Source organism: Sorex fumeus, unplaced genomic scaffold, assembly GCF_029834395.1.
Source record: "Sorex fumeus unplaced genomic scaffold, SorFum_2.1 ptg000035l, whole genome shotgun sequence".
Classification (NCBI taxonomy): domain Eukaryota; kingdom Metazoa; phylum Chordata; class Mammalia; order Eulipotyphla; family Soricidae; genus Sorex; species Sorex fumeus.
In genome coordinates, this window is record NW_026606092.1 from 11,890,991 (window position 1) to 11,916,394 (window position 25,404).

The 25,404-nt window shown below is 41.1% G+C and overlaps 1 protein-coding gene across 1 annotated transcript in view; it reads right to left on the reverse strand.

Moving 5' to 3' along the window:
• FMNL2 (formin like 2) overlaps positions 1 to 25,404 on the reverse strand; it is a 372,490-nt gene that overhangs the window by 106,431 nt on the left and 240,655 nt on the right. The window contains exons 4-6 of the mRNA XM_056117609.1: positions 24,071 to 24,147; positions 11,194 to 11,277; positions 7,133 to 7,285 (exon numbers count right to left, since the gene is read on the reverse strand). Coding sequence (XP_055973584.1) covers positions 7,133 to 7,285; positions 11,194 to 11,277; positions 24,071 to 24,147 — 314 coding nt within the window. The remainder of the gene's footprint in view (positions 1 to 7,132; positions 7,286 to 11,193; positions 11,278 to 24,070; positions 24,148 to 25,404) is intronic.

The window sequence follows — 25,404 nt, forward strand, 5'->3', positions numbered from 1 at the left end:
CACAGGAATTTACACTCAATCTCGGCATGAGAGACTGGGCCTTGACCCTTTCAGCTCCACCAATCCGAGAATCTCGGAGACAGAGCCAACCAGCACTGGGTAGGTGACTTGCTTGCCCAGTTTATTCTCCAACAATCTTTGTTACTTTTCTCTTGAATAAAGGGCACAATAGAAGGTAGAACATGTCGGGGCTGGAGAGACAGTACAGCGGGAAAGACACTTGCCTTGCACCCGGCCGACTTGGGTTTGATCCCCAGTACCCCGTATGGTCCTCCAAACACCAACAAAAGTAATTCCCAAGTGCAGGGCCATAATAAGCAACCCCTGAGCACCACTGGGCATGCCTCAAAACAAACAAAAACAAAGACAAAAACCAAAAACATGAAAGAAGGGTTGAGCTTGTGAAGTTTGTCGCAAAGTGGGAAATGCTAGATGAAATACTACTCATATACAAACTCTCCTTAAAACTGCAACCTTCATAGACCCAATCACTGGCCCCAGTGCTACCATAAGCATAGGGCTCAAACTACAACGGTGAAACTTAAGAATACCACTATCAAGGAGTCAGATGGGAAGATGAGAGGGAAGCTGGGGTCAGTGGTGGAGGCATGAGGACACCAGGTGGTGGGATTGGAGGTGGGAACACTGTATGCCAGAAACCCCATTGCAAACTAATGCATTTTCACAATGTGAACCACAGTGTCTAAATGAAATTAACACCAAACAAAAACACAGCCACCATTTACTGTAGCAGGTACAGTAAAATAAACTCCAAGCTGCAAAGCTGGAATTCATTTCTTTCTGTGTTTGGGGCCACACTGAGGGGACCATGTGGAATTAACAGTCAAATCTGAAACTTCTGCAGGCAAAGCATGCACTCAGCCCTCAGGGCTATCTCTCCGTTCCCAAATGTACCTTTTTTTTCCTTTTTGGATTTTTGGGCCACACTCAGCAGTGCTCAGGGGTCTCTTGTGGCTCTATGCTCAGGGATCACTCCTGGTGCGAGTTCACGAGAGACCTTAGGTGGCAACAGGGATCAAACCCAGGTTGGCCAAACGCAGGGCAGTGTCTGATCCACTGGACTATCTCTACAATCCCTACATGTACGTGTGTGTGTGTGTGTGTGTGTGTGTGTGTGTGTGTGTGTGTGTGTGTCTGCACGCACGCGCGCCCGTGCTTGCACGCGTGTGAAGTAAAAGATTTTATTTGAAGGGTTTTAGGAAGGGTCTTCGAAGAAGGGAGAGAAAGTGAAAAAGAGAGAGAAAGAAAGCAAGAGAGAGTGCTCTCTTGCTCAACAGAGAACCCAGGCTTTTCCAAAAGCAGAGAGAGACCCTACACAACCCCAGCACTAGATATGAAAGAAAACATCTCAAGATGGAAGATGCAGGCACCACATGTGCTCGACCATACGGGCACAAGCAGCACCTGGGTTCCGGCAGCACGGACCACACACTTTCTGTTTAAACTAAAGTAACAAAGAACTTTTCTCCTTTTACCCCTTCCAATCAAGAAAGAAATATAAAAACCTGAAGTAATCCAACACCTTTAGATGCTTCTGAGTGCAAAATATACTGAAAAGCAAACTGTAGGAAGTTACAGATGATACTCAAAAGTCTGCTTATTCAAAAAGTTCTCATTTGACAAATCATTTTTGCATTTTTTTACAGCCTCTAAACTTCAGGGCAGAAGTCCTTCAGCCTGGGAGAAATCTCTCTGACATTTCTCTCCCTTTGGTGTTTCCAGCATTAATTGTCTCTCCTTGTTTTTCTCCTTTTTTACCACCTCTTATGGCATTTTCTCTGTGAAGTTGTTAATAAAAATTTTAATCAGCATCTGGTAAATCTCATCTAGTAAACAGGGCACTTGGGCATTGAGATTTTTTTTTCTTTGCAGTTTAGTTGCCTCTAAGCTATTATTTCTAGAAATAGAGCTGATTCTTCAACATCCTTCCATTAGGAAAAAGTTAGAATAATGGAAACTGAAGAGAAGAAATGTGTGTAAAAATAGACTTTTTTTTGTTTTGTTTTTTTTTATTAGTGAAACACCATGAAGTACAGTTGTAGACTTACAAGTTGTTGTGCTTGGGTTTCAGTTATACAATGATCGAGTACCCATCCCACCACCAGTGCCCATTCTCCACCACCACGGGTCCCAGCATCCCTCCAGCCCCCCATCCCCCATCCCACCCTGTCTCTGTGGCAGGGCACTCCCTTTTGTTCTATCTCTCCTTTTGGGTGCTCTGGTCTGCAGAAGAGACATTGGGTGGCAATCATGTTCGGTCCATAGACTACTTTCAGCAGGCATTTCCCATCCTGGGCGGATCTTCCCAGCACCCTCTATTTGGTGCTCCCTTCTCTTTCTGAGCTGCCTTTGCCCCTAGAGTGTGCAGCTGGCCTCTAAGCCATGGAGTGAACAACCTGGTATTTATCACAGCTGTTCTTGGGTGTTAGTCTCTTATTTTGTTACTTTATGTTCCCCAGATGAATGCAATCTTTCTATGTCTGTCCCTCTCTTTCTGACTCATTTCGCTTAGCATGATATTTTCCATGTAGTACCACTTGTATGTAAATTTCATGACTTCATTTTTTTCTAACTGCTACATAGTACTCCATTGTGTAGATGTACCAAAGTTTCTTTAACCAGTCATCTGTTCTCGGGCACTCAGGTTTTTTCCATATTTTAGCTATTGTAAACAGTGCTGCAATGAACAAACACAGTTTATAAGCAGCAAGGATATGGAAAAAATTTTTCAGCTCATATCACGGATGGAATGACTATTTTTGTGAAAGTGAAAGCAACAAATTTATACACTGATTATTCAAAATGGTACAACACAGCTGCATCACAGACAGAAATTGTATTGCTTATTTGTTACAGTTATTGGTCCTCTCATCTATTTTCAGGCAAAGTACAGGCCAGTGTTGGGGTGGGAGAGTCAATACATATCTTAAATTTCATGGTGAAAAAGTGTCCTTGAGCATGTAAAAAAAAAAAAAAAAACAGAAGTAAGGCTGGAACCAGAGCATAGTTCTGCGCCTTTGCACAGAGCTGACCTGGCTCTATCCCCAGCATTGCAATGTAGTGCCTGGTGTACCATCAGATGTGATCCCTGATCACAGAGTCAAGAATAAGGCCTGAACACAAACAGGCATGGTTGCCAAACCCCAAAATAAATAAATAAATAAATAAAATCATATGGTACATGTACTGAGGAGTCATTCATGAGTAATCAGACAGAAGAGCAAGATAAGAAAGATAGATTCAGACCATCTTACTTCGCACACTAATGCTGGACTAGGTGCTTAAGCACTGCAAACACAGTTGATTTAAACCCAATGGCATACAAGCTAGAGAGATGCCTCCAGACACTTCCCAAGACACTTCGACCTGTTATCACCCTATTTAAAATTTTAGAATTCTTGGAGCACATGGTCACATTCATGGTGACTCATGCCCTACTCCACTGATACACCAAGAGTAGCACACCGCATTTTGATGAGGTGTAAGGTAGAAGGCAACTGTTCTCAATAAAAAAAAAAACAAAAAACAAAAAACAAATAGCACACAAGGCTCAACCTGTATGTTAGTAATCTCTTATACAAGGGCTTAATGGCTCCAGGGTGAGATACAACAATCTTCACACACTTTCCTCTAAGGAAATTTTTTGGATCATTTTTAGTGGAATATTCATAACAAGCAATACAAAATAAATTATTTAGGATTGCTTTTGGGGCAGGCTTATATTGTGGTGAAAAAATTTGAAATAATGGTGGTAGGAAGGTGTAATGGTGGTGGGACTGGTGTTGAAATATTGAATGTAATAAATTATTGTGAACAACTTTATAAAAATAAAATAAAATTGAAAAAAATATATATATAAATAAATCCAATGGCATGAATTGGGATGTTCGTGGACATCTGAACTTTCTTTCCCTTACATCTGAAAGAACAGCATAACCATCTCCATACGCCTACTGTACATAAGTTGCATGATGCAGCCACATTAACAAAAGTCTTTCTTAACTGACAGTACCTCAGGCCAGGCTGTCAGGCTGCCACTGCACTGACATCAAGATTTTTGCCACTTGTCAAACTGACAAATGTATGTTAATACAGAATTTGATCACTGATACACTTCAAGAGGAGTGTCATGTCATAGAAAGCTCTCATATAAGGTTTAAGAACAAAGAGAACATGTGTCAACTGCAAAAGAAACTTTTATAAGCCTTGGATTTTAGAACTATGCGCTGTTCCATCTTTCTTTAATCCAGCCCCATTTGTATTTCTAAATTTCTCAAATTCTCATTTCTTCTAAGTGTCACCAACCCTCTTTTTCAAAAGGTATATAGGATAAGATTAATTAATCTGGGGGTTAAGATAAGAAAGAAAAATCTGCATTTAGTTTCACATATTCTAATCAAACAAACTACTACAAAACAAAATGATCTCTCCAGACCATGAATTAATAACTTTCCTCTTTCAAAATAATTACTAAAAAATAAAAATTACCCTTGCATGGTTGATACACTATAAAGGTGCAAGTTCTGAAAATAAGGAATATATATATATATATATATATATATGATAATAGAGCATATTAAAGCTTCAAAGGCAAAGTGCTTTCTCCTAGTCCAGGGTGACAACACCAAGCCACAAGGTTATCATATTATAACATGCCACCATACCCTGCTGCCATGCGCCACAAGCTCTCGTGGGTGTCTTTTTCACCCGTAACGTACGAGGTCGTCCGGTTTGAAGCCTCATCATCAGTGTGTAAACTGAAGCTGCTGCAGAGGCAACAGGGAGAGAAGCAGGGCTGGTGGCATTGGAACTGAAGATACTCAGGCAGAGAAACCAATCTGATGGCCGTGTCAGACATGATGGAGCCAGAAGAAGAAGAAGAGACAGGAGGAGGAGGAAGGACAAAGGCAGAACAGGAGACAACAATCAAAATTGAGATGACAGAATGAAAAAACAAGATAATAAAAAGAAAGTTGGAATGGGAAAGCACGGTAGGGAGCACAGAGAGGGAAGAGAGAAAGGAGGAAGAAGAGAGAAAAAATATGTGAACAATCTTTGGGCATATGAAAAGCAACATGGATCAGATGCCTGTACTCGGATTGCTGTTTTTATGTCACTGATGCTATCAAATGACCAAATACAGAATGAGAATCCAGGCACAGATCCATAACCACAGAGCAGGAATATCATCGACAAACACTGTTTCCAAACAAGAGCAAAACGCAGGTTAACTAGTGGCACGAAAATGACTACCACGGTGATTTCATTGAAGCCATGCAGTTACTAGAACCCAGGAGAGTCCAAGAAAATTCCAATTTCCCTTTCTGAGCTTGAAACTGTTCAAACAACAAAAACAGAAAAATGTGATGGTGGTTTCTTTGTTAGTCATCTTTAAACACACCTGCCAACCAGAAATGTTAGTTCCTCAGTTCTCAGGATAACATTTAACTCATGTCTCTCGATACTCTTGGTCCAGTTTTCTAACTTTAGTTAGACATTGACGTTCTGTGCCGGGCTTTCCAGGGTCCAAGGTTACAGTTCTCCACAGATAAGATATTTCCCCCATTGTCCTCCTGACTTCCATTCTAACCACAACACAGGTTCTCTCAGCATTTCATTTATTTGTTTAAAATGAGACTGGAAATTGACCCACTATTAATAATTATTTTTGCTTTTTTTCATTTTTTTACAGTAACACAACATTGTATTATTATTGTTTCTGGTCTCTCTCACTGAAAAGCAAGGAGTATATATTACTTTAAGCTCATCACTAAAAATTAAATTCCATCCTTTATCACAACTGCCCCCCTTTGACAAGGGGATTTATCCACCCTTCACCTCGTCATTTGAGTCTTTAATTATTTTTTTAATAATTCAAAAATATGCATAATAAATTATCAGTCAGACAAGTGGATCCTTATTAAGATGGTAGCTGGGCAATATATACTTCCAAGGAAGACATAATGAAAAAGAAATTGCTATGTACTTTGCCAATTAAATTCCTTGTCAACAATTATATGACAATACTGGCAAGCATTTCCATTCAAGCACCAAGGTGTTAAGAGAATTCTGCAGACACAGCTGTTTTTTTCTTTTAAATAGGAGCAACATTTGGAAATCAGGGTCTGATTAATAAAAATTCTTATTACCTCTGGGAACACAGAGCGCTTGGTCAACTTACTCTGGAAATCTCTATCATGAAAGGTAGGCATGGCTACACCCACCCACCGAGAACAACTTGAATTGCAGTGCAAGGCAAACCACAGAAACACCTGGGTACTTTTCAGTGAATGATTGTAGTACAAGTTAGTAAGTGAACAATGAAGGTGATGACACTCATTAGTGACATAGGGGGGCACCCTATCTTTCCTGAACCTCATATTTTGTTCAGGTTACACTATATCCTTAACAGGAAATAAATGAAAGATAACTGGATACATCTAACCAAAGAAACGCTGCATAAAGGCATCTCAACAGAGGAGTGAGCAAGAGTTAAGTGGCAAAGGCACTTGATTTGCACATGGCTGACCCGGTTCCATTCCCGGCTTCCCATGGGGAGGTCTTCCAAGCACCATCAGGAGTAACTCCAGTGCTGAGAGCCAGGAGTAAGCCCTGAGCTTTGCTGGGTGTGGCCCCCCAAAAAACAAAACAAACAGAAGTATATCTGTAATGAAAGCATCACTACGTGGCCAAGTACACACCTCACAGAACACACTCATAAGCTACTGCTAGAGAAAGGGAGTGGAGGAAGAAGGTAAGAGTCACGGTAAGTTCCTTAGATTCTCAAATCTCTCCAGGAAGCTCACCCAGGAAACAGAGCCTAAATCACCCTGTCAGTCATCTACTTGATATGGGAAACTTACTAGCCTATGAAAATGACTACTTTGTTGGTTCAATTTTCTCTTCCTGCGCTGAATAAGGTGTGTGTGCCACGCCCCACACCCTAGAAACTATTAAAAATTATAGAGGACGACCCGAAGAATGGAGTCCTTGGATTCACTGGCAATGCAGCTGAGTGGGAAGATGTGAGCTGCAGAAGACCAACGTCAGAAGCTAGGAGCTGGGCCATCCCAGCACATCCCAGCCAAGCGCCCTCACTGAAGGAACTCACCGCAGGGCAGAATGCCTTCCTGAGCGGGAAACACTATTGCCCACTGGGGAGGGCAGGTTGTTCCCTCGGTGCAGGTCCTCAATGGATCTACTCCAGGGCTTGGATTTTTCTACAGAGCTCTCGGCAGTGCTTTCCACACTCTCAAAGTCGAAACTGAAACACAAGAGAAATGGCACTGAAGACCTCCAAACTCATGCTCACATAAACACAGAGATGTGCCTAACTTGCTTTCCCCTGGTCCCCATCACACATCTGTACCTGAACAAGGGAAGTCTTTACAGACAAAGAAAACTGAAAAGGAATTCTGAAAGCATTCTCAAGCAGGCTGGGGATGTGGCTGCTTGGGACAACACAACACATACCTCCTTGCAGGTACAAGTCCCTAGGTTGGATTCCTAGCACTGTTTAACACCCCAGTATGGCCACATGTAGTCCTGATGGCACCCAAGTATAGCTGGGTCTGATTCCCACCAAAAGAGTGACAGTACAAAAAAGAATGTCCATGAACACAATGTTAGCTTTGAAAATACAGAATAATAACTGATGCCCTGGGCAAAAAGAAAAGTCAGAAAATAATTAGAAATCAAACTGTGATGAATTATTTGTATTTTAATAAAAGGGCTCACTGACTTACAAATTGTAAAAATTATCATAGTGGATTGGGGGAAGAGGAAAGATCTCACAGCTGTCTTTATTTTACTTTAACAAGTCAGTACGTTAGATTTACACTAATTTATTCCTACCCGTCAATTTTCACTGCCCATTTTCTCCTAGTGTGTTGGCAAAGTATACTTTTTCAACCATATGTGATACATTACTTGCAAAGTTATGGATTTGCTTTGATTTTGGAATCTCTTCCCAATGTGGTGCTCTTTAAAGTAGGATTGTTGTTTCTCTGACATTTTTTGAGGTTATTACTCATGTTAACCATGTTAGAAAAGATGGCCAGTTCAGTTGCTCATTCTTGTGTAATTTTAGGAAGAAAATTCTTAAACAGACAGACTTTGTATGCCACGATTTCTCCCTACCCAATTCAGTAGTTTCACTTTCTCAATAAAACATTTTGTCAATTGTGCATGCAAGTGATAGTATAGTGAGTTGGGTGTTTGTCTTGAGTACAGCTCACCCGCAGTCCCACCTGGAGTAATTCCTGAGTGCAGAGTCTAGAGTAACTCTTGAGCATCACTGGATATGACCCAAAAACCAAAAATATAAAGTAAAATAAACAACAAAAAACATTTTATCAATTGTTTTTACCCACGGTTCTAGTGACACCTGATCAGACATTAGGATAGACAGAAAGCAGTTCATTAATTTCCTCTAGAAAGTCATAATATATTTTGGGTATTGAAAAGTCTGACTTAAGGGGCTAGAGCAATAGTACAGTGGGTAGGGCATTTGCCCTGCACGGGTTCAGTCCCCAGTATCCCATATGGTCCCCTGAGCACTGCCAAGAGTAATTCCTGAGTGCTAAGTCAGGAGTAACCCCTGTGCATTGCCAGGTGTGACCCAAAAAGCAGAAAAAAAAGTCTAACTTAAAAACTGTCAAAATAAGGTATTTCATTGGAAGAGTCTTCTGAAAACTAAGTGGCAGATACTCTCCGCCAAGAATTTACTCATCCAGGTGATTGCTAAAGTCCACAATAACTCTGTCCCTGCTCCGAATGTAGGGATTAATGCTGAGCAGAAAACAAGACATAAAGAACTCAGGTAGCAATAGATCCCAAAGTACCAAAATTGGAAACTGATAATAGAGATTAGAAAAGGTATAAGGTGCTGGGAGCATCCCAAGATCACCATGTCATGAATATTCCCATCAGCTCAGGCTGCAAACTCCAAACTGTTCAGCTGTTCAACAGGCGTAATAATGTTTCTCTCTACATAATCCCTTGCTCATCAGAGAGCTGAGAAAGGAAACACACCATGGTGAATATCTGGAATGAGGTATGTACTTTTGCTCTTCCTCACAGTGGCTATAAGAGATTGCCAAATGCCACGGAATAGTAAGACATCTTTTCAACCAGGACTACTGAGATAGAATATAAATCATGTGGCTATTTAATTTTTCATCAAACTAAAGCAAAACAACATAGTAACCTTGTTAGACTAAGACTATAAATCCAATGGGGGGGGGGGGGGGTGGCCGGGGACCAAAGCTTTTAGTCCTGATCCTTATTGCCTCAAAGTGGCTCTACTCTTACCCATAGAACTCAGGACATATATCACTCTCTATGTGATATATTTGCAGCAAATATATCACATAGAGAGTGCCACTCTTTGTTATTGTTCCTGAAGTTTCTAAGCCACTTAATTCTGTTAATATTCTCATTCCTGAAGTTTCTTAGTTGCATCTTAATTCTGTGAATATTCCCACAGATTTTAAAATATGTGACATAGTATTGTTAACTTGTACATTATGAATTATACAAATTACAAATATATAAAAATAAGAACATAATCATATTATAATCTCATGTGTTATATAAACGAGACTTCCAGCGTTAGATGCCATAGAGGTAGATAAGAAACAACCTTTGGAAGAGTATGCTATAAAAACTAGAGTATTTTATCTCAAGGACAGTCTCTAAGATAAGCAGGTGATTTTTCTTTTTCAATTCCGTAGAAGAAAATAACACAAGAGTTATCCAAACTGAAACTCATCAGAGAGTTTCAGTTAATACTTCAGTTTCTATAACCACAAGGTAGGAATAATTATACCTTTCTCCTCAAAAATTCCCAAGGAAGTAATGAAGATTATAACTTCTGGTCAGATCTTAAGACTTTTCTGAAGTGAGGCAATATATTTTAAAAAAAAGTCACTGTTTTAAAAGAAGAGTTGGTGGGAGAAAAACACCACTTGGCTGACAAGTCTTGAAGTCATATTTACAATACAGAATTTCCTTAGTCCTTGTGTGTGAGCATAGATCTGGGAAAACAGGAATTTTTCATTTTTTCAAGGGGAAACATAAAGGAACTAACTGTTTCCTCCCAATGCATATTTTTCATCCCTATTACAAATCTTTCTAGGGCCTTGCAAATGAGGACATTTTATGAATGAACAAAAACTAGGTTAAACAAGCTGATTTATTCCTGGACTACCCAAGTTATTTTTCTCTTTTCCTTATGGAGAGTAAAAAAATCTATTGCGTGTGTGTGTGTGTAAATAAAAAGAGAAAATCTCATGTTTTACTTCTTCCTCCATTCCTATTATGGTTGATATTTATTTCTGCAGTTTGTTCCCTCTGCATTTACTTGATTATATATTCTTAAATTTCAAAATAGAAGTCATCCTTCAGCATCTTGTTTTATTCATTCAATAACTTAACAATATATCAGAAACCACTTTCATTAACTACTTGAATAATCTACCATATGAACAGATGTAACTTGTGTGTTTAATAACTTTTTATTTAATCAGGGAGGGAGCAAGTGGCAACCATACCTTGGTCCTCGGGGGCAATACCATAGGCAATGCTGAGGATTTGAACTGGGGTTGGTGGCATTTAAGACAGTTGTCTTAAGTCCTGTTCTCTCTCTCTCTCTCTCTCTCTCTCTCTCTCTCTCTCTCTCTCTCTCTCTCTCTCGCTCTCTCTCTCCCCACCATCCCTAAGAAGTTCTTTAAAATAAGGACTTCTAGACTGGAGAGGTAGCTCAATGGGATGCGTATACACTTTGCATGTGGGAAGCCCTTGATCAATTCCCGGCACTTCATGGTCCCTCAGTACCCAGGCATTGAGCCGAGAGTATCCCTTTCCAGATGTGACCTTAAGTACAAGTAATAATAAAATAATATGATAATATAATAAAAATGATTCCTCTCAGTTTAGTATTATTTAAATTACTAAGGATAATTTTTTGCTCATCATTCTAATTTCTGCTTTAAAACTATGTCTAATACTAATTATGTGATTTTCTTTTAGTTATTCTAATACAAAAACAAACTGTATTAACCTCACATCTGCTTCTGGCTTACTTCCCTCAGAGCAGTGTATAATTTTACCACAAGTTGCATCTTCTGTGACCACATAAAACTTGAAAACAATAAGCCAATCTCTACTTACGTTACTGCATACTGTGCAAATGACAGATACTCCACCAGCACATCAAGGCCTTTGTTTTCTTCATTCAAAAACTCTCGGACCCATCTGTTGGCGGGGAGGGAAGAGAACATTACAGAAGTTCACCACGTGCTCCGTCATGAAAGGACTCACAAGGAACTTTTTTTTCCCACCAGAAACATTCACTCTCTAAAAGGATATATGGAGTAAGGTCCAAATTTTATCACGTGAGGTTGGAGCTTTTGATCCCTGGCACCCCAAATGGTCTCCTGAGCCCCACCAGAAGTGAACTTAGTGCAGAGTCAGAAGAAAGCCCTGAGCACTAGGAAGGAAGGAAGGGAGGGAGGGAGGGAGGGAGGGAGGGAGGGAGGGAAGGAAGGAAGGAAGGAAGGAAGGAAGGAAGGAAGGAAGGAAGGAAGGAAGGAAGGAGAGAAGAGAGACAAGAGAGTAGAGAGAGAGAGAGAGAAAGAGAGAGAGAATCCACGTTCAACGACTGCTTTGCAGGCCGAGCTGGAGAACATACTAGGCCAGTCAATTAGAGAACCGTTGCTTATGGGCTTCTGGAAATTCAATAGGGATAATGATTTGCTTAATTTTTTTCCATGAATGTAAAAACCTGTAAAAAAAAAAAAGTTGCAGACACCGCTCACTGTCACCAAAGCCAAGACGGGCTAAATATCATGTTTGTTTAAAATTCATTTAAAAATAACAGCTAACCTTGCATTTTGTTTGGTGTTAGGAATGCAGATCACTGAACAGTCTTGAATATTTTTTAGTTTTCCAGAATCACTTCTACGGGGGAAGCCAAGTAAGCAAATAAAACACTCAGACACTGAGGATAAATACCTGCTCCCACAGTCCCAAGTTCCAGATTTCCGCCAAGGCATTCATTTTCAAAGACCATGTGACATCTATTAAGTGGGTTTGAAACACACTCAAATAATAAATTAAAGAGTTGGAGCAATAGCACAGTGGGTAGGGCGTTTGCCTTGCACATGGCCAACCCGGGTTCAATTCCCAGCATCACATATGGTCCCCTGAGCAGTGCCAGGAGAAATTCCTGAGTGCATGAGCCAGGAGTAACCCATGTGCATCGCCGGATGTGACCCAAAAACCAAAAAAATAAATAAATAAAAAATACTAATAATAAATTAAAAGGTCTGCTAGTAACACAGGAATGAACACTTCTACCAACAACACTCCCAGCTGGTCAAGTTGCTTTGTGAACACCAACCAGACCACAGCATCCACACTAGTGGGAGCTAATGTGGAACCTAGTTTTTTAAGTTACTGATCAGCAGTAAAATAATACATTCCAAAGCCTGAAGGAAGTAGCTTTGAAAACAAAAAAAAACAAAAGTCTGGTGAACTTGAGATGTGTATTTTATTACTTTGCTTAGGGTTTTGGCTCTTTTTTTTCTTTTTGGTCACATTTGGCAGTACTCAGAGGTTACTCCTGACTCTACACACAGGAACCACTCCTGGTGGGCTCAGGGGACCATATGGGATGCCAGGATGGCATCCAGGTTGGCCACGTGCAAAGCAAGTACCCTAGCTGCTGTACTTTTTCCCTGGCTCCTGGGGTTTTGACTTTAATTTTTTTTTCTAATTTTCCCCAGAAATTGGAAAAGTAGATGATTTGTCTCCTTTTCCCCCTGAAAAAATGCCTTAGGCAGGCTAACACGAATGTATGCATTTATCAGAGCTAAGAGCAAACATAGTACACATGAAACATCTAATTTAAAAGTGGCAACATCAGCAAAGAAAACACAGCCCATCAGGTCTCACGAGGTGGTTTTGTTATCAGTGACCAAAGTGAAGGGTGGCCGGACTGGCTACTCAAGTTGAGGCCTCATTTTATAATGAGCACCACATACATAAATGCACAGCATCTGCCTCTAAAAACGAACCTTCATCTGGTATATCTTAATTATTCCCTAGGTTTCGGGAGATACTGGATACCTTGAAGCAATAATAATAATCAGTATATAAATCTTTTATTTTCCTTTTTAACAACTGGAAGATTGAACAGAGGTCAGAACTCACTGTAAAACTTGAAGGAGGCAAAACAGTCCTGAGGGTAAGACACTTGCCTTGCACAAAGATGGCCTGGATTGATCCCTGGCAACAAAAGTCAGATCCCTGAGCGCAGAGCCAGGTGGAAGTTCTGAGTACTGCCCACATGTACCCCAAAACTAGATATAAATAAAAACAGAAGGCTTAGTCTGCTCTTAAAATTCCATTTGCAGGACTCAAGAAACAGTACAGGGGTACTTTCACACTTTCACTGTGGCCAACCTGGAATCAATTTCCGGGAGCACTTATGTACCCCTAAGCACTGCCCGGAAGGGTTGATTCCTAAGCACAGAACCAGGAGTAAGTCCTGAGCACAGCTGGGGATGGGCCACAAACCCAAAGAAACAAATTCAATTCCCTTCACTTCCTTCAGGCCTCCCCACTGGTCTGAGAACTCAGTCTGAAGATTATGGGACCATCACAGGTAGGTGACCAGCAGGAGTCCCCCTCACTATGACAGAAAGACAGGGATTCTCTTCAATAATAAAAGTGTGACAGAACGTCCTAACCCCGCACCAGGCTGTCTTTTACTGGGGCAACTCAGAGGGGGCGGGCTGAATCTCCCTCCCCATCCCAGCAGAACCCGGGCAGCCGAAAACCTCCAAAACTGAACCACACAACCATGCTCAAGGCACTCTCCACAGGCTCAGACAAGCCTCACCTTTGATGAACCTGCAGAAAAACCCAGGTATGTGGGATCTGTGACTGAGATCTCCAAGCACACTAGGAACGGGACTAGTCCTCCCTCCCCCAGCTCCCTAGTTTTCAAGTAGCTTGGCAGTCACACCCACAAACTGCCTCTGGTGCATATAATCTCATCAATGGACACGATCCAGTGACTGTGAAATAAAGCTCCCAGAGGATAGCGACACAAAATGTCCTGAAGCACACGGCAACCTCTTATACTTTAGACCACTGATGTGTCAAAAGTAGCACACACTCGTCTGGGTTTAAAATACATGCTTGTAATCTCTTATACAAGGGCTTAAATGGCTCCAGGATGAAATACAACCGTCTTCACACACTTTCCAGTCCCTATTGTGAAAAACTTTATAAGAAGAAAATAAAATTTAAAAAATAATAATAATGATAATAATAAAGGGGCTGGAGCGGTAGCACAACAAGTAGGGCATTTGCCTTGCACGCAGCCGACCCAGGTTCAATTCCCAGAATTCCATATGGTCTCCTGAGCACCACCAGGAGTAATTCCTCAGTGCAGAACCAGGAGTAACCCCTGTGCGTTACCAGGTGTGACCCAAAAGGCAAAATAATAATGGCAATAATAATTTTAAAAAGTGACCAGAGTCTGGCTTCATGGTGCCATGAATTCTGCATGTCAGTGATTCAGAAGAATACTGCAATTCAAAAGCTTACAGAAGCAGTCATTGCCGTCCCTTCCAGTTGATCACTGCTTCTAAATGGGGACTAGGAATTTTTCTCAGTGGTAGTGCACTTGTCTTGTTTGTATGAGATGCTGGGCTCAATCCCCAGAACCACCAAAAAAAAAAAAAGTAGAATTGATCTAGGGCCCCCTGAGGACCTGTCTCAACCATCTCATTTCCCTCTCAGCTCCAACCCAAAAGCTTCTCCATCTTAGAAAGTTCGGCTGCACACGGGACAGGATGCAATGACTTCCAGAGTTTTTTAAATTTGGGGCTCTATTTTTGTTTTGGGGTATCTAGACTCAGGGGACCATAAGTGGGGTGAGGGATTAAACTCTGGTTGGCCATGTGAAGGGTAAGGAATTTACCGCTATACTATCCCCATGGCCCTAGTTGGGGGAGGTAAGGGGTGTGGTGGGAGGTTTTTTTGTTAGTTTATTTTTTAAAAGAGGCTCTAGTAAATATGAACACACAAGGCTTAACCTGTAACAACATGTTAGCAATCTCTTGTACAACGGCAGATGACTCCATGGTGAGATACAATAATATTCACACACATTCTTCTAAGGAAATCTTTTTTGACAATTTTTAACAAATTCTTCATAACAAGCAATATAAAATAAACTATTTAGAGCCTGCTATTGGGGCAGACTTGATTGGTGGGTGGGAAAATTGGATATAATGATGGTGGGAAGGTGCAGTGGTTGGTGGGATTGAATGCAACAAATCATCATAAGCAACTTTATAAAAAGAATAAATAATATGAAACGTTAAAAAAAAGGTGTAAGAAAATCCAACAGTTGGATCTATAATTCTTTTCACTCACAATGCAAATATGCATGGATTTTGACACAGAGACAATGATAATAAATAGCTGATTCTTTTATACCATATAGCTACTGAGTACTGTGACTCCATCATTTTCAAAGTGCAAGATGGGAGCCAGCTACTAAGTTCCTAAAAAGACGGCTTGAGTATAACATACCATTCCTCTGAGAGGGTATGTTTCATGCAGCTGATATTTTTCTAAACCATAATTCTGCCTGGGTCTTTCATGACCAAGACATTCCTAGGAGATAAAGAAACAAATAAGGGGCTGGAGCAATAGCGCAGGGGTAGGGCATTTTCCTTGTGCGCAACCAGCCTGGGTTCGATTCCCAGCTTCCCATATGGTCCCCCGAGCACCACCAGGAGTAAATCCTGAGTGCATGAGCCAGGAGTAACACTGGGTATGACCCTCCCTCCCAAAAAAAGAAACAAATAAGACAGAAACACACCATAGTTGAGTCCTATGCCTTCACCCCCATGTGAAATTTTGTCAGATTAGCGAAGTCAGTACAGTGCAGGCACAACAGGTTATAAAGGGAAAAAGGCAGCCTTTGCGGCCCCTCCGGCCCTCTCACTCTGATTCCTTCTCCACTGGGGATATTCTGAATGGGAAAGTGAACATTAGTAGAAATAAATGGCTATGAGGACTAGGGTGCATTACACTGGTAGAGTGCCTGCCTCACATGTGTGAGGCCCTGGGTTTGATCATTGGTTCCAGAAAAGAAAGAAAAGGGAAATGAAAAGCAACGTAAAGTTGCAAATATGTAATCATGAATCTAAAGGCATGAAAAAATATGGGTGTGCTATTCTGCAGACTTACGTCAATGAGCATGCAATGACCTATCACAAATTTAGGATTCCCAAAGTAATTTATTTCCATTTCCAATGAGGTGTATGACAACAGACTTTCAAATATATTGCCAATATGCAAACAGTTTGAAATGAAATGACTGCAGGTTTGAGGAATCTATTCTTTCTGATCTGACAGAATGTGGGACTTATTGAGTGACTCCCATATACAATGTAATTAGTAATCATGCTAAGCTGTAATACAAACTAAGGGCAATTTCAAATCAGATGCTCGGGGGTCGAGGGAAGAGATAATACAGGTCCCCAGAGCCCTGTCCGGAGTGATCCCTGCATACAGCTGAGTGTGGCCACAAAAGAAAGGTAAAATCAGTTCTGGGGTACTGCTCAGGACAGTGATAATAAAAAGAAATCATCAAGGAGAGCTAGTCCAGAGGTTATTTAGACCCTTGCCTTGTACATGCTGACCTGAGAGGGAAACCCAGCACCACAGGTTTCCTCAAGCATCGCTAGATGCAGCCCTGAAGGCCTCTACACAGCATTAGGGAGGCTGGGGTGATTCTCGGCATCACAGCATCCTCGGGCTCTTGTATTGAACTTCCAGCCTGGTTGTTAAGACAATCCCCAGGAGGGGTTTCCAGGTCTTCTAAGCACCTCTTGGGAAAACCCCCGGAAATCACAGGAAAAGAAAAAAATTGGAGAAAATGTTAATCAAGGAAAGGGTCTGGGTGATGATTCCAAGTTACTACAATTGTGCAGTTAGACTGAAACCTTCAGAGTCGCTGTTTTTCCTTTCCTCCTGAAATTTTAGAACCCCGTTATTTTTATCCAGAGAACTATGACTCAAGGAACCTTTCAGGATTTACATTTCAAGAATCAATGAAGCAAGCACAGGACACACACACACCAAAAGGAGAGAGAGTGAACTTCTTTTGCCAGGGCCCTGGAGACAGAGAGGAGAAAATAAACACAGTTATTGGAAAGTCATGACAAAACTCAGAAGGAAGAAGGAGAATTCATCAGCTCTAGACCTCCACTATATCACAAATGATCTTCGCCCAGTGCAGCCCATGTTAACATTCAGGGTGCCTCAAATCCTTCCAGGAGTTTTTGAAGCTAAAACTATTTTCATAAAGATGCAAACTACAACAACCAAAGATTAAAAAAAAAATGAGCCCATCAAAGAGGCAGGCTAGAAGGCGGGAGGGAACCTGGGGACACTGGTGGAGGGAAGGTGACGCTAATGGTGGGACTGGTTTCAGAAACTTCATATACCTGAAACTCAAGTGTGAAAATCTTCATAAATCACGGTGCTATAATGAAAAAAAAAACTTTAGAAAAAATATTCAGATGTTGCTTTTTATCATTGTGCTGACACTTCTACAGATACACAAAAGAACCATGGATATGCATGTGTTCACCAAAGAACACACTTGTTTATCGTATTTTCATTTCATGAACTAGGAAAGGGGGAATAGGAAAAAAGCTGGGGGCAAGGGGAAAGAGAGAAACTAAGATTATTTATTTACTTTTTTATTGAATCACTGTGAGACACAGTTACAAAGTTATCCATGATTGTGGTTTCAGTCATACAAAGTTCCATCACTTGTCCCTTCACACTTGTCCCTTCACCAGTGTATATTTCTTAACACCAATGTCCCCAGTTTCCCTCCCACTCCGCTCCCCCAGTCTGCCTCTATGGTGGGCACTTTTCCTCTCTAAGATTACTTTTAATGAGGCTAAGATCTATTGATAAAAAAGTGAGAGGGAGAGAGAGAGAGAGAGAGAGAGAGAGAGAGAGAGAGAAAGGAGAGAGAGAGAGAATAGGGGCATGCCTTGTATGCAGCCAATCCCGGGTAAATTTCCAGCAACAACCATCGGAATGGTTGGCTGAGAATTGCAGGGAGCGGCCCTGGAACTCCTGAGCACTGTTTAGCTCCCCCGCCCCCCCCAAAATCTTGATTGCATTAAAGCCTGCTCCTCAATATATAGGCATGGTGCTTTACTTGCACCACTTACAGATGCAGGGTTTTGTTTGTTTGTTTGCTTTTTGGGTCATACCCGGTGTTGCACAGGGGTTAGTCCTGGCTTGTGCACTCAGGAATTACTCCTGGCAGTGCTCAGGGAACCATATGGGATGCTGGGAATCGAACCTGGGTTGGCCGTGTGCTAGGCAAACGCCATACCCACTGTGCTATCGCTCCAGCCCCACAGATGTGTTTTTTTTTTATAACAAACTAAAGATGTGTGTGAAACCAGCATCAAGCAAGTTTGTTGATGCCATTTTCCCAACAGGATGTGCTCATTCCACATCTCTGTCAAACTTATTCAAAATCACTACAATATTTTTAATTCTATTTTTTTGTTTATTTATGGAAGGGGTGGCGTTGTTTCATGCCCAGCAGTGCTCAGGGGTTACGTTTGGCTCTATCATTAGGGGTTCACTCCTGAAGGTGTTCAGGGAACCACACGTGGTACTGGGAATTGAACTATAGTCAGTCGTGTGCAAAACAAGCATATTAACCACTGTACTAGCTCTCCAGCCCAGTACACTCTTTTTTAAATTGTTTTATTGAATCACCATGAGATACAGTTACAAAGCTTTCATGATTTGAGTTTCAATCATACAATGATCGAACAATCATCCCTCCACCAAAGTACATTTCCCACCACCAATATCCCCAGTATCCCTCCTGCCAACTCACTCCACCCCCTGCCTCTGTGGCAAACAATTTCCTTCTTACTCTCTCTCTCTACTTATGGTTTGCAATACAGATACTGAGAGGCCATCATGTTTGGTCCTTTGCCTACTTGTAGCACAGTACACAATACAGTATTTTTTAGACATTCACTTAGGAGTCTCTAGTATTCACTAAAGAGACATTATTCACTCAAGAGACTCTAGTATAGTGGAAGCAGAACTTTTATATGTACCAGGAAACCCATAAGTTCATGGGGCTCGTTTTATTGCAGTGCTTTGGATCTGGAGGGCAGTATCTTCAATGTGGGATTAAAAATCTTTTTTCTTTTCTATATGACCAAGTGCTCACAAGAGCACTTCTGCGGCTCACCGGAGTGTCACGACTGTCTTGAGAAAAGCACCTACTTAACTGTGAACTGAACCAGCCATGTTTACACAAGGACTACAAGTGACTGACAAAAAGGGGGTTGTGCAAGTTCTTTTTCAGAAGTGAATAAAGGGAGACTGTTATTTCAAGATAAGCAACTGACAGTGTTGCCTGCAAACTATAAAGTTTGAGATATCTAAGAAAAGAATCAGAAGCTTGGCATAATGATCATACTTAAAAGCCTATTTTGATGAGACTGGTGATTATCAATAGTTTTGCTTTATATTGATATCTTCATTTATTCAATATTATTAAATAGTTTACTTTGGGGCTGGAGCAATAGCAAAGCAGGTAGGGTGTCTGCCTTGCACGCAGCCAACCCAGGTTCAATTCCCAGCATCCCATATGCTCCCCCGAGCACCACCAGGAGTAATTTCTGAGTGCAGGAATAGCTCTCCAAGGAGTAACCCCTGTGCATCACTGAGTGTAACCCAAAAAAAGCAAAAGTAAATAAATAAATATTTTACTTTATCATGTAAGACCAGAGAGATGGCTCGATGGACTTAAGCGCAATCTTTACATGTAAAGAGAAGAATCTTCTGAGAACTGCCGAGAGCAAACCCCAAACATCACGCTGGCAGTAGTCCTTGTGCACTACAGAATATGGTCCCCAAACAAAGGCATGCACACACCACCCTAGGAACTTCTGAAATCCAGCCTTAGTATAATATTCTTTCACTTTTTCTCCAGGACCTGGTCGTACTGCCACATAAGAAAGAACATAAAGGAGGGAAGTTGTTCACTGGCTCCTTCCCCTTCTGCGAACCCCACGTTGCCAACTTGGCACATTCCTCCTGTGACATCAGGCTCCCTCACTCGGCTCTCAAAGATAATGAATTGAGCATCTTTCAGGACTCTGACCTCACATACAGGGTGGAAAGTAATCTTCAACCATAACAGGGAGCTTTATTCATATAAATTAACTGCAAGGAGCAAGAGCTAGCATCACAGTGCTGTGGAGAAAAAGCCCATAGATCTCTTTAGTTCTAGTATCTCAGCCACTTCAATCTTATCACCCTGGCACGCGAACATTGCGATAGGCAGCCGCTCACACTGCATACTCAGTGTGCTCTAAAGGCACTTGGTTCTTTTTTTTTCTTTCTTTTTTTTTTTTTTGGCTTTTTGGGTCACACCCATGATGCACAGGGCTTACTCCTGGCTCTGCACTCAGGAATTACTCCTCAGGGGACCATATAGGATGCTGGGATCGAACCTGGGTCGGCCACATGAAGGTAAACATCCTACCCACTGTACTACCACACCAGCCCCAGTTCTTTTCAAGGATAATATTTCAAATCATTTCAAGGACTTGGAGAAGTAATTATCCAATAATTATCAATCTATTATTATAGTTATTAAGAGTAAGGCAATTAGATTACTTGTAGTCCAACTGTCATTTCAATTTGACTCAAAGAAAATTAATTTTCTTTCTTAGAAAACAGGCCACATTTACAGGCTTGGCACAAAACCTGGCACAAATTCTTAAGAAGCTATCTCTGGGAACGTTTATTTTTGTTTGTTTTGGGTGACCACACGCAGCTGTGCCCAGGACTTACCCCTGGCTCTGCATTCAGATATCACTCCTGGCAGGCTCAAGGAGACCATAGGTGGTGCCGGGGATCAAACCTGAGTTTGCCGCATCCAAGGCAAGGTCTCACCTGCTGTACTATCTCTAGGAACCCTCTCTTTGGAAAAGTAATCTCAGCAAAATCTTAGAATTTTGGGGGAGGGTTGTTTTTTTTTGGGGGGGGGGGTAGAGGGACTAACACCTAGTGATGCTCAGGGATTATTCCTGGCTCTGTACTCAGGAATTATTCTTAGCAATGCTCTGAGAACCATATGGTATGCTGGAGACTGAACTTACGTAGACTGTGCAAGGTAGGTGCCCTATCGGCTGTACTATCACTCAGGCTTCAAAGTTCTAGATTTTCACCTTGAAGCACAGCCACATGCCAGAAATAGATTTTTTCCCCCTCCAGAATAATTGGATTTTGAATGTAATTTCTCCTTTCAATTTTTTGTTGGTTAGTTTTGGTTTGGGACAACACGTGGCAATGCTCAGGGCTTACTCCTGACTCTGCACTCAAGAATCACTCCTGGCTGGCTCAGGGGACCATATGGGATACTGGGAATTAAACCCAGATGGCCATGTGCAAGGCAAGCACCTGACCCACTGTACTATCATTTAGCCCTCCTCCTTTCAATTTTTGGGATCACAATCCTCAAGGTATCAGAGTCATTTTAAAAAGAGAAGGTGACATTCTCTCCAGAAAATTCTTTAAGGTTGTTTTACATAACATTCATAAATTACCTAAATACAACACTGTTTCAACAAGTGTAACAAAAATGGCTACCATATATTGAATATTTACTATGAATTCAGACTTAATATTGAGCATCAGTTATCTCACTGACTCCTATGGCATAAATATTATTTATCATCATTTTATAGATGATAGTCAAATTAGACCATATGGTAAGTAAGTACAGAAGGTTTAGGCAGTTCATTTCAGTTCAAATAACTAAAATGGCAAAAATCAGAACCAAGCTCTCTCTTCCCATAAGATAAAGGAGAATCAAGTTAGTTGCTTTTTGTATGGTACATCAAAGAAAGCATTAAATTTCTGGATCCCTTATATGGCAACTGTGATTCAAATGATTTTTCATTATGATGATTTTCTTCACTTTGTTGAATAATATATATGTATATGTATATATATGTGTGTGTGCATATGTGTGTGTGTGTGTGTGTGTGTGTGAGAGAGAGAGAGAGAGAAAGAGAGAGCGAGAGAGACCCAGATTGGCCAGGCAAGCTCCCTCCCACTGTATAGTCATTCCAGTCCCCATCATTGAGTAATCTGAGTAATTCTTCTGATAACTTCCCAATCCAATGAGGCCAAATAAGTTAATATTCACAATGAAGAGTCCCTTTTGGGTTTGGGTTTCCAGGAGAGGAAACACGGGTCATTTTCTAGTGTGTGGTTTTGTTCCCTATATGTGGCTGCAGCAAAACTGATTGCACACAGCCTGTCAATAAGCATCCATGTCCATGAATTTTCTGGCTGCTAAAGTCAAACTTTTGGAGTATGTCTCACATAAGTTGGAGGGAAGTGAAAACTATAGCTGGTGAGGATGAAAGAACTCTTTCAAAATTCCTATAGTATCTAAAATAACAAATGAGTCCAATTGCTTGCCATATTTGCACTGGCCTCAATCCAACAAGGGCTCTTCATTCATAGTCAAGTCTATATTGGAAATTACCTTGCTTTGGTATTTGATGGTCAATTTCACATTACTTCAGCAATGCTTGAAAAATGGTTTTAGACCATTTGCACAAATTTTGGCTGCAGTTCATTTCATCATTTTCAGTCTAGAAGCTGTGCCAATGGTATAGGGTTAGGCCTTACCAAGAGAACCTAGTTCTGGATCCACAAATACTGGAAAGTATTAGAATTTCATGAGTTTGGCTGCCCAAATGTATTAAATCACTACCACTTTCAGCCCCAATAGACAAGCCTTATTGCTTTGATCGCAGAGCTCTGATTATCTTATTTCCTTTCAAAGAACAAGCTGCCAGTTAAAGAAGAAAAAGGACACAGTATTTTTAACCAAAGCACCTGGTCCTGCAGCTTTGGCGTGAATCACCTCCTCTGGTTCTGCAAAATAAGAGACTAAGGCATATAATTTCTCCACTGATTCTAAAAATCAGGATTATGTGATTCATTGTTCTGTAATCCATTTTCTGGAACAAAGGTTAGAATAAGTTCAATTTCCAAGTGCTTCACTCTCAAGAGGATAAACAAATCAGATTATCCTTTAGGATTAATTGTCAGTCTAACTCCACCACTTATAAAGCAATCTCTGTATTTCTGCAACTTAAAAAAGCTCACTGAAATAAATGTGGAAATTAAACTATTTGAATAGTTATACAAATACAGTCTAAAGTAGATGTAAACTTTATTTCTCTAACACTTTGATTTTACAAGATACTCTGTAAGATGATATAATACACGTTAACCTTCATATTCAATAGATCAGCAAAGAATGACACAGGGAAAAATCCTAAGTAACTCTATATTAGTCTTATTGTTGAAAACTCCCGGGGTTCCATAACTTGTACAATTTTATGAGGCATTTTCAGTAGACATGATATCATTTTGTCTTGGAGATAAACCAAGAAAGTGCAATGAGGGTGGGCAGGAGACATCACCCCAGCTTCTGATTCCTTCTGGACATATGGGAGGGAACTGAGGTACAGAAAATGAAGCCAATTCTACAAACCAACTCTGGGAAACCGAGTGAAGTCTTAGAAAGGTTTCAAAACATCTGAGTACATCGACTTGCTGGAGGTTCTGATTTGCCAGAAAATTGTTATGCACACAATAATAGACCAAGCATCTATCACTGCATACATGTGAAACAAAATTTACGACTGTTATTAATATTCCAACTCAAAGACCCTGTGTCCAGCTCCAACTAATTTTTGTACAGCGACCAATCCAACTATTCACAGAAGCTCCACCCCTCTAAACTGAAGCCTCTTAACTTATAATGAACAATACAAACTTATAATGAACAATTAGTTCATTGGACATGATTCAGTTCCTTTGTAAATTGTCCAAAAGTCTTAGAGCTCAAATATTAACTGGGCACACTTACCCAATATGGTTGGTTCGTAAAGAAATTTCCAGTTCTCTTAGCACTTGTGTGGATTCCTGAACTCGCCGCCTGAATTTCTGCAATTCAAGAACAAACATTCTTACAAAACATATTTTTGCAACTGATAGAACTACAATTTCCCTGTAAAAAGCTGAGCAAAATATGAAATCAACCCTGCTTCGAAAGTGGGTTTCTCCGACTTTTCTTTTTGCAAAATAACACACATTTTTCTCATCCTAAAAAAGTTAATGAGGAAGGGCATATATCTTATTTCATGTCCTATTTTTGAGTATGCAGACTACTGCACCCCCATTTCCACAACAATAGTCACCAACATACATACCCAGGTCCAAGGCCACCCCAGTTTTAATGGCGAATGAGACTAGTTCTGCAATTGTCCTCACAGCTATTATTATTATTATTATTATTATTATTATTATTTTCCTTTGGGTTCACACCTGGCAATGCACAGGGGTTACTCCTGGCTCTGCACTTAGGAATTACACCTGGTGGTGCTCAGGGGACCATATGGGATGCTGGGAATCGAACCTGGGTCAGCCGTGTGCAAGGCAAATGCTCCACCCACTGTGCTATTGCTCCAGCCCCCTGAAAGCTATTAAATTAATACAAAGAAAGGTCACAAGAACCATCTCTAGAGTGAAGAACTGGAAAAAGTCCAAAGGAAACGAGACTTCAAAGTGCCATTTCCCCATGAAGGGAAAAATGACGATAATCCTGAAATGTCCTCCAGAAAAGTTCATTAGAGACCAAGGTATATACTGGGTCTGGACACAGCACTGTTCACATGGCACTGTCTGCACTGTACTGTCCTCCCATTGTTCATTGATTTGCTCGAGTGGGCCTAGTGACGTCTCCATTGTGAGATTTGTTGTTACTGTGTTTGGCATATCTAACACATCACAGGTAGCTTGCCAGGCTTTGCCGTGTGGGCGAGATACTCTTGGAAGCTTGCCAGGCTCTCCAAGAGGGGCGGAGGAATCGAACCTGGATCAGCCGGGTTGGCTGCATGCAAGGCAAGCGCCCTACCTGCTGTGCTATGGCTCCAGCCCTCCACATGACACATCCCCAGAATCCAGACACAAGAAAGAAATGGGCAGTCAACATATGCCATATTGCTGACATCAACTCTGTAGGCACAGTGAGTCATTCTTGGTTTTTATTTTATTTTATTTTTTTGTGAGGAGGAAAGAGTTTGGGGGTCATACCAATCAGTGACTCAGGGGCTACTCTTGACTCTGTGCTGGGAGTCATTCCAGGCAGAGCTCAGGGGCCATAGTTTGTGCCAGAGATCGAACGAGGGTCGGAGGCATGCA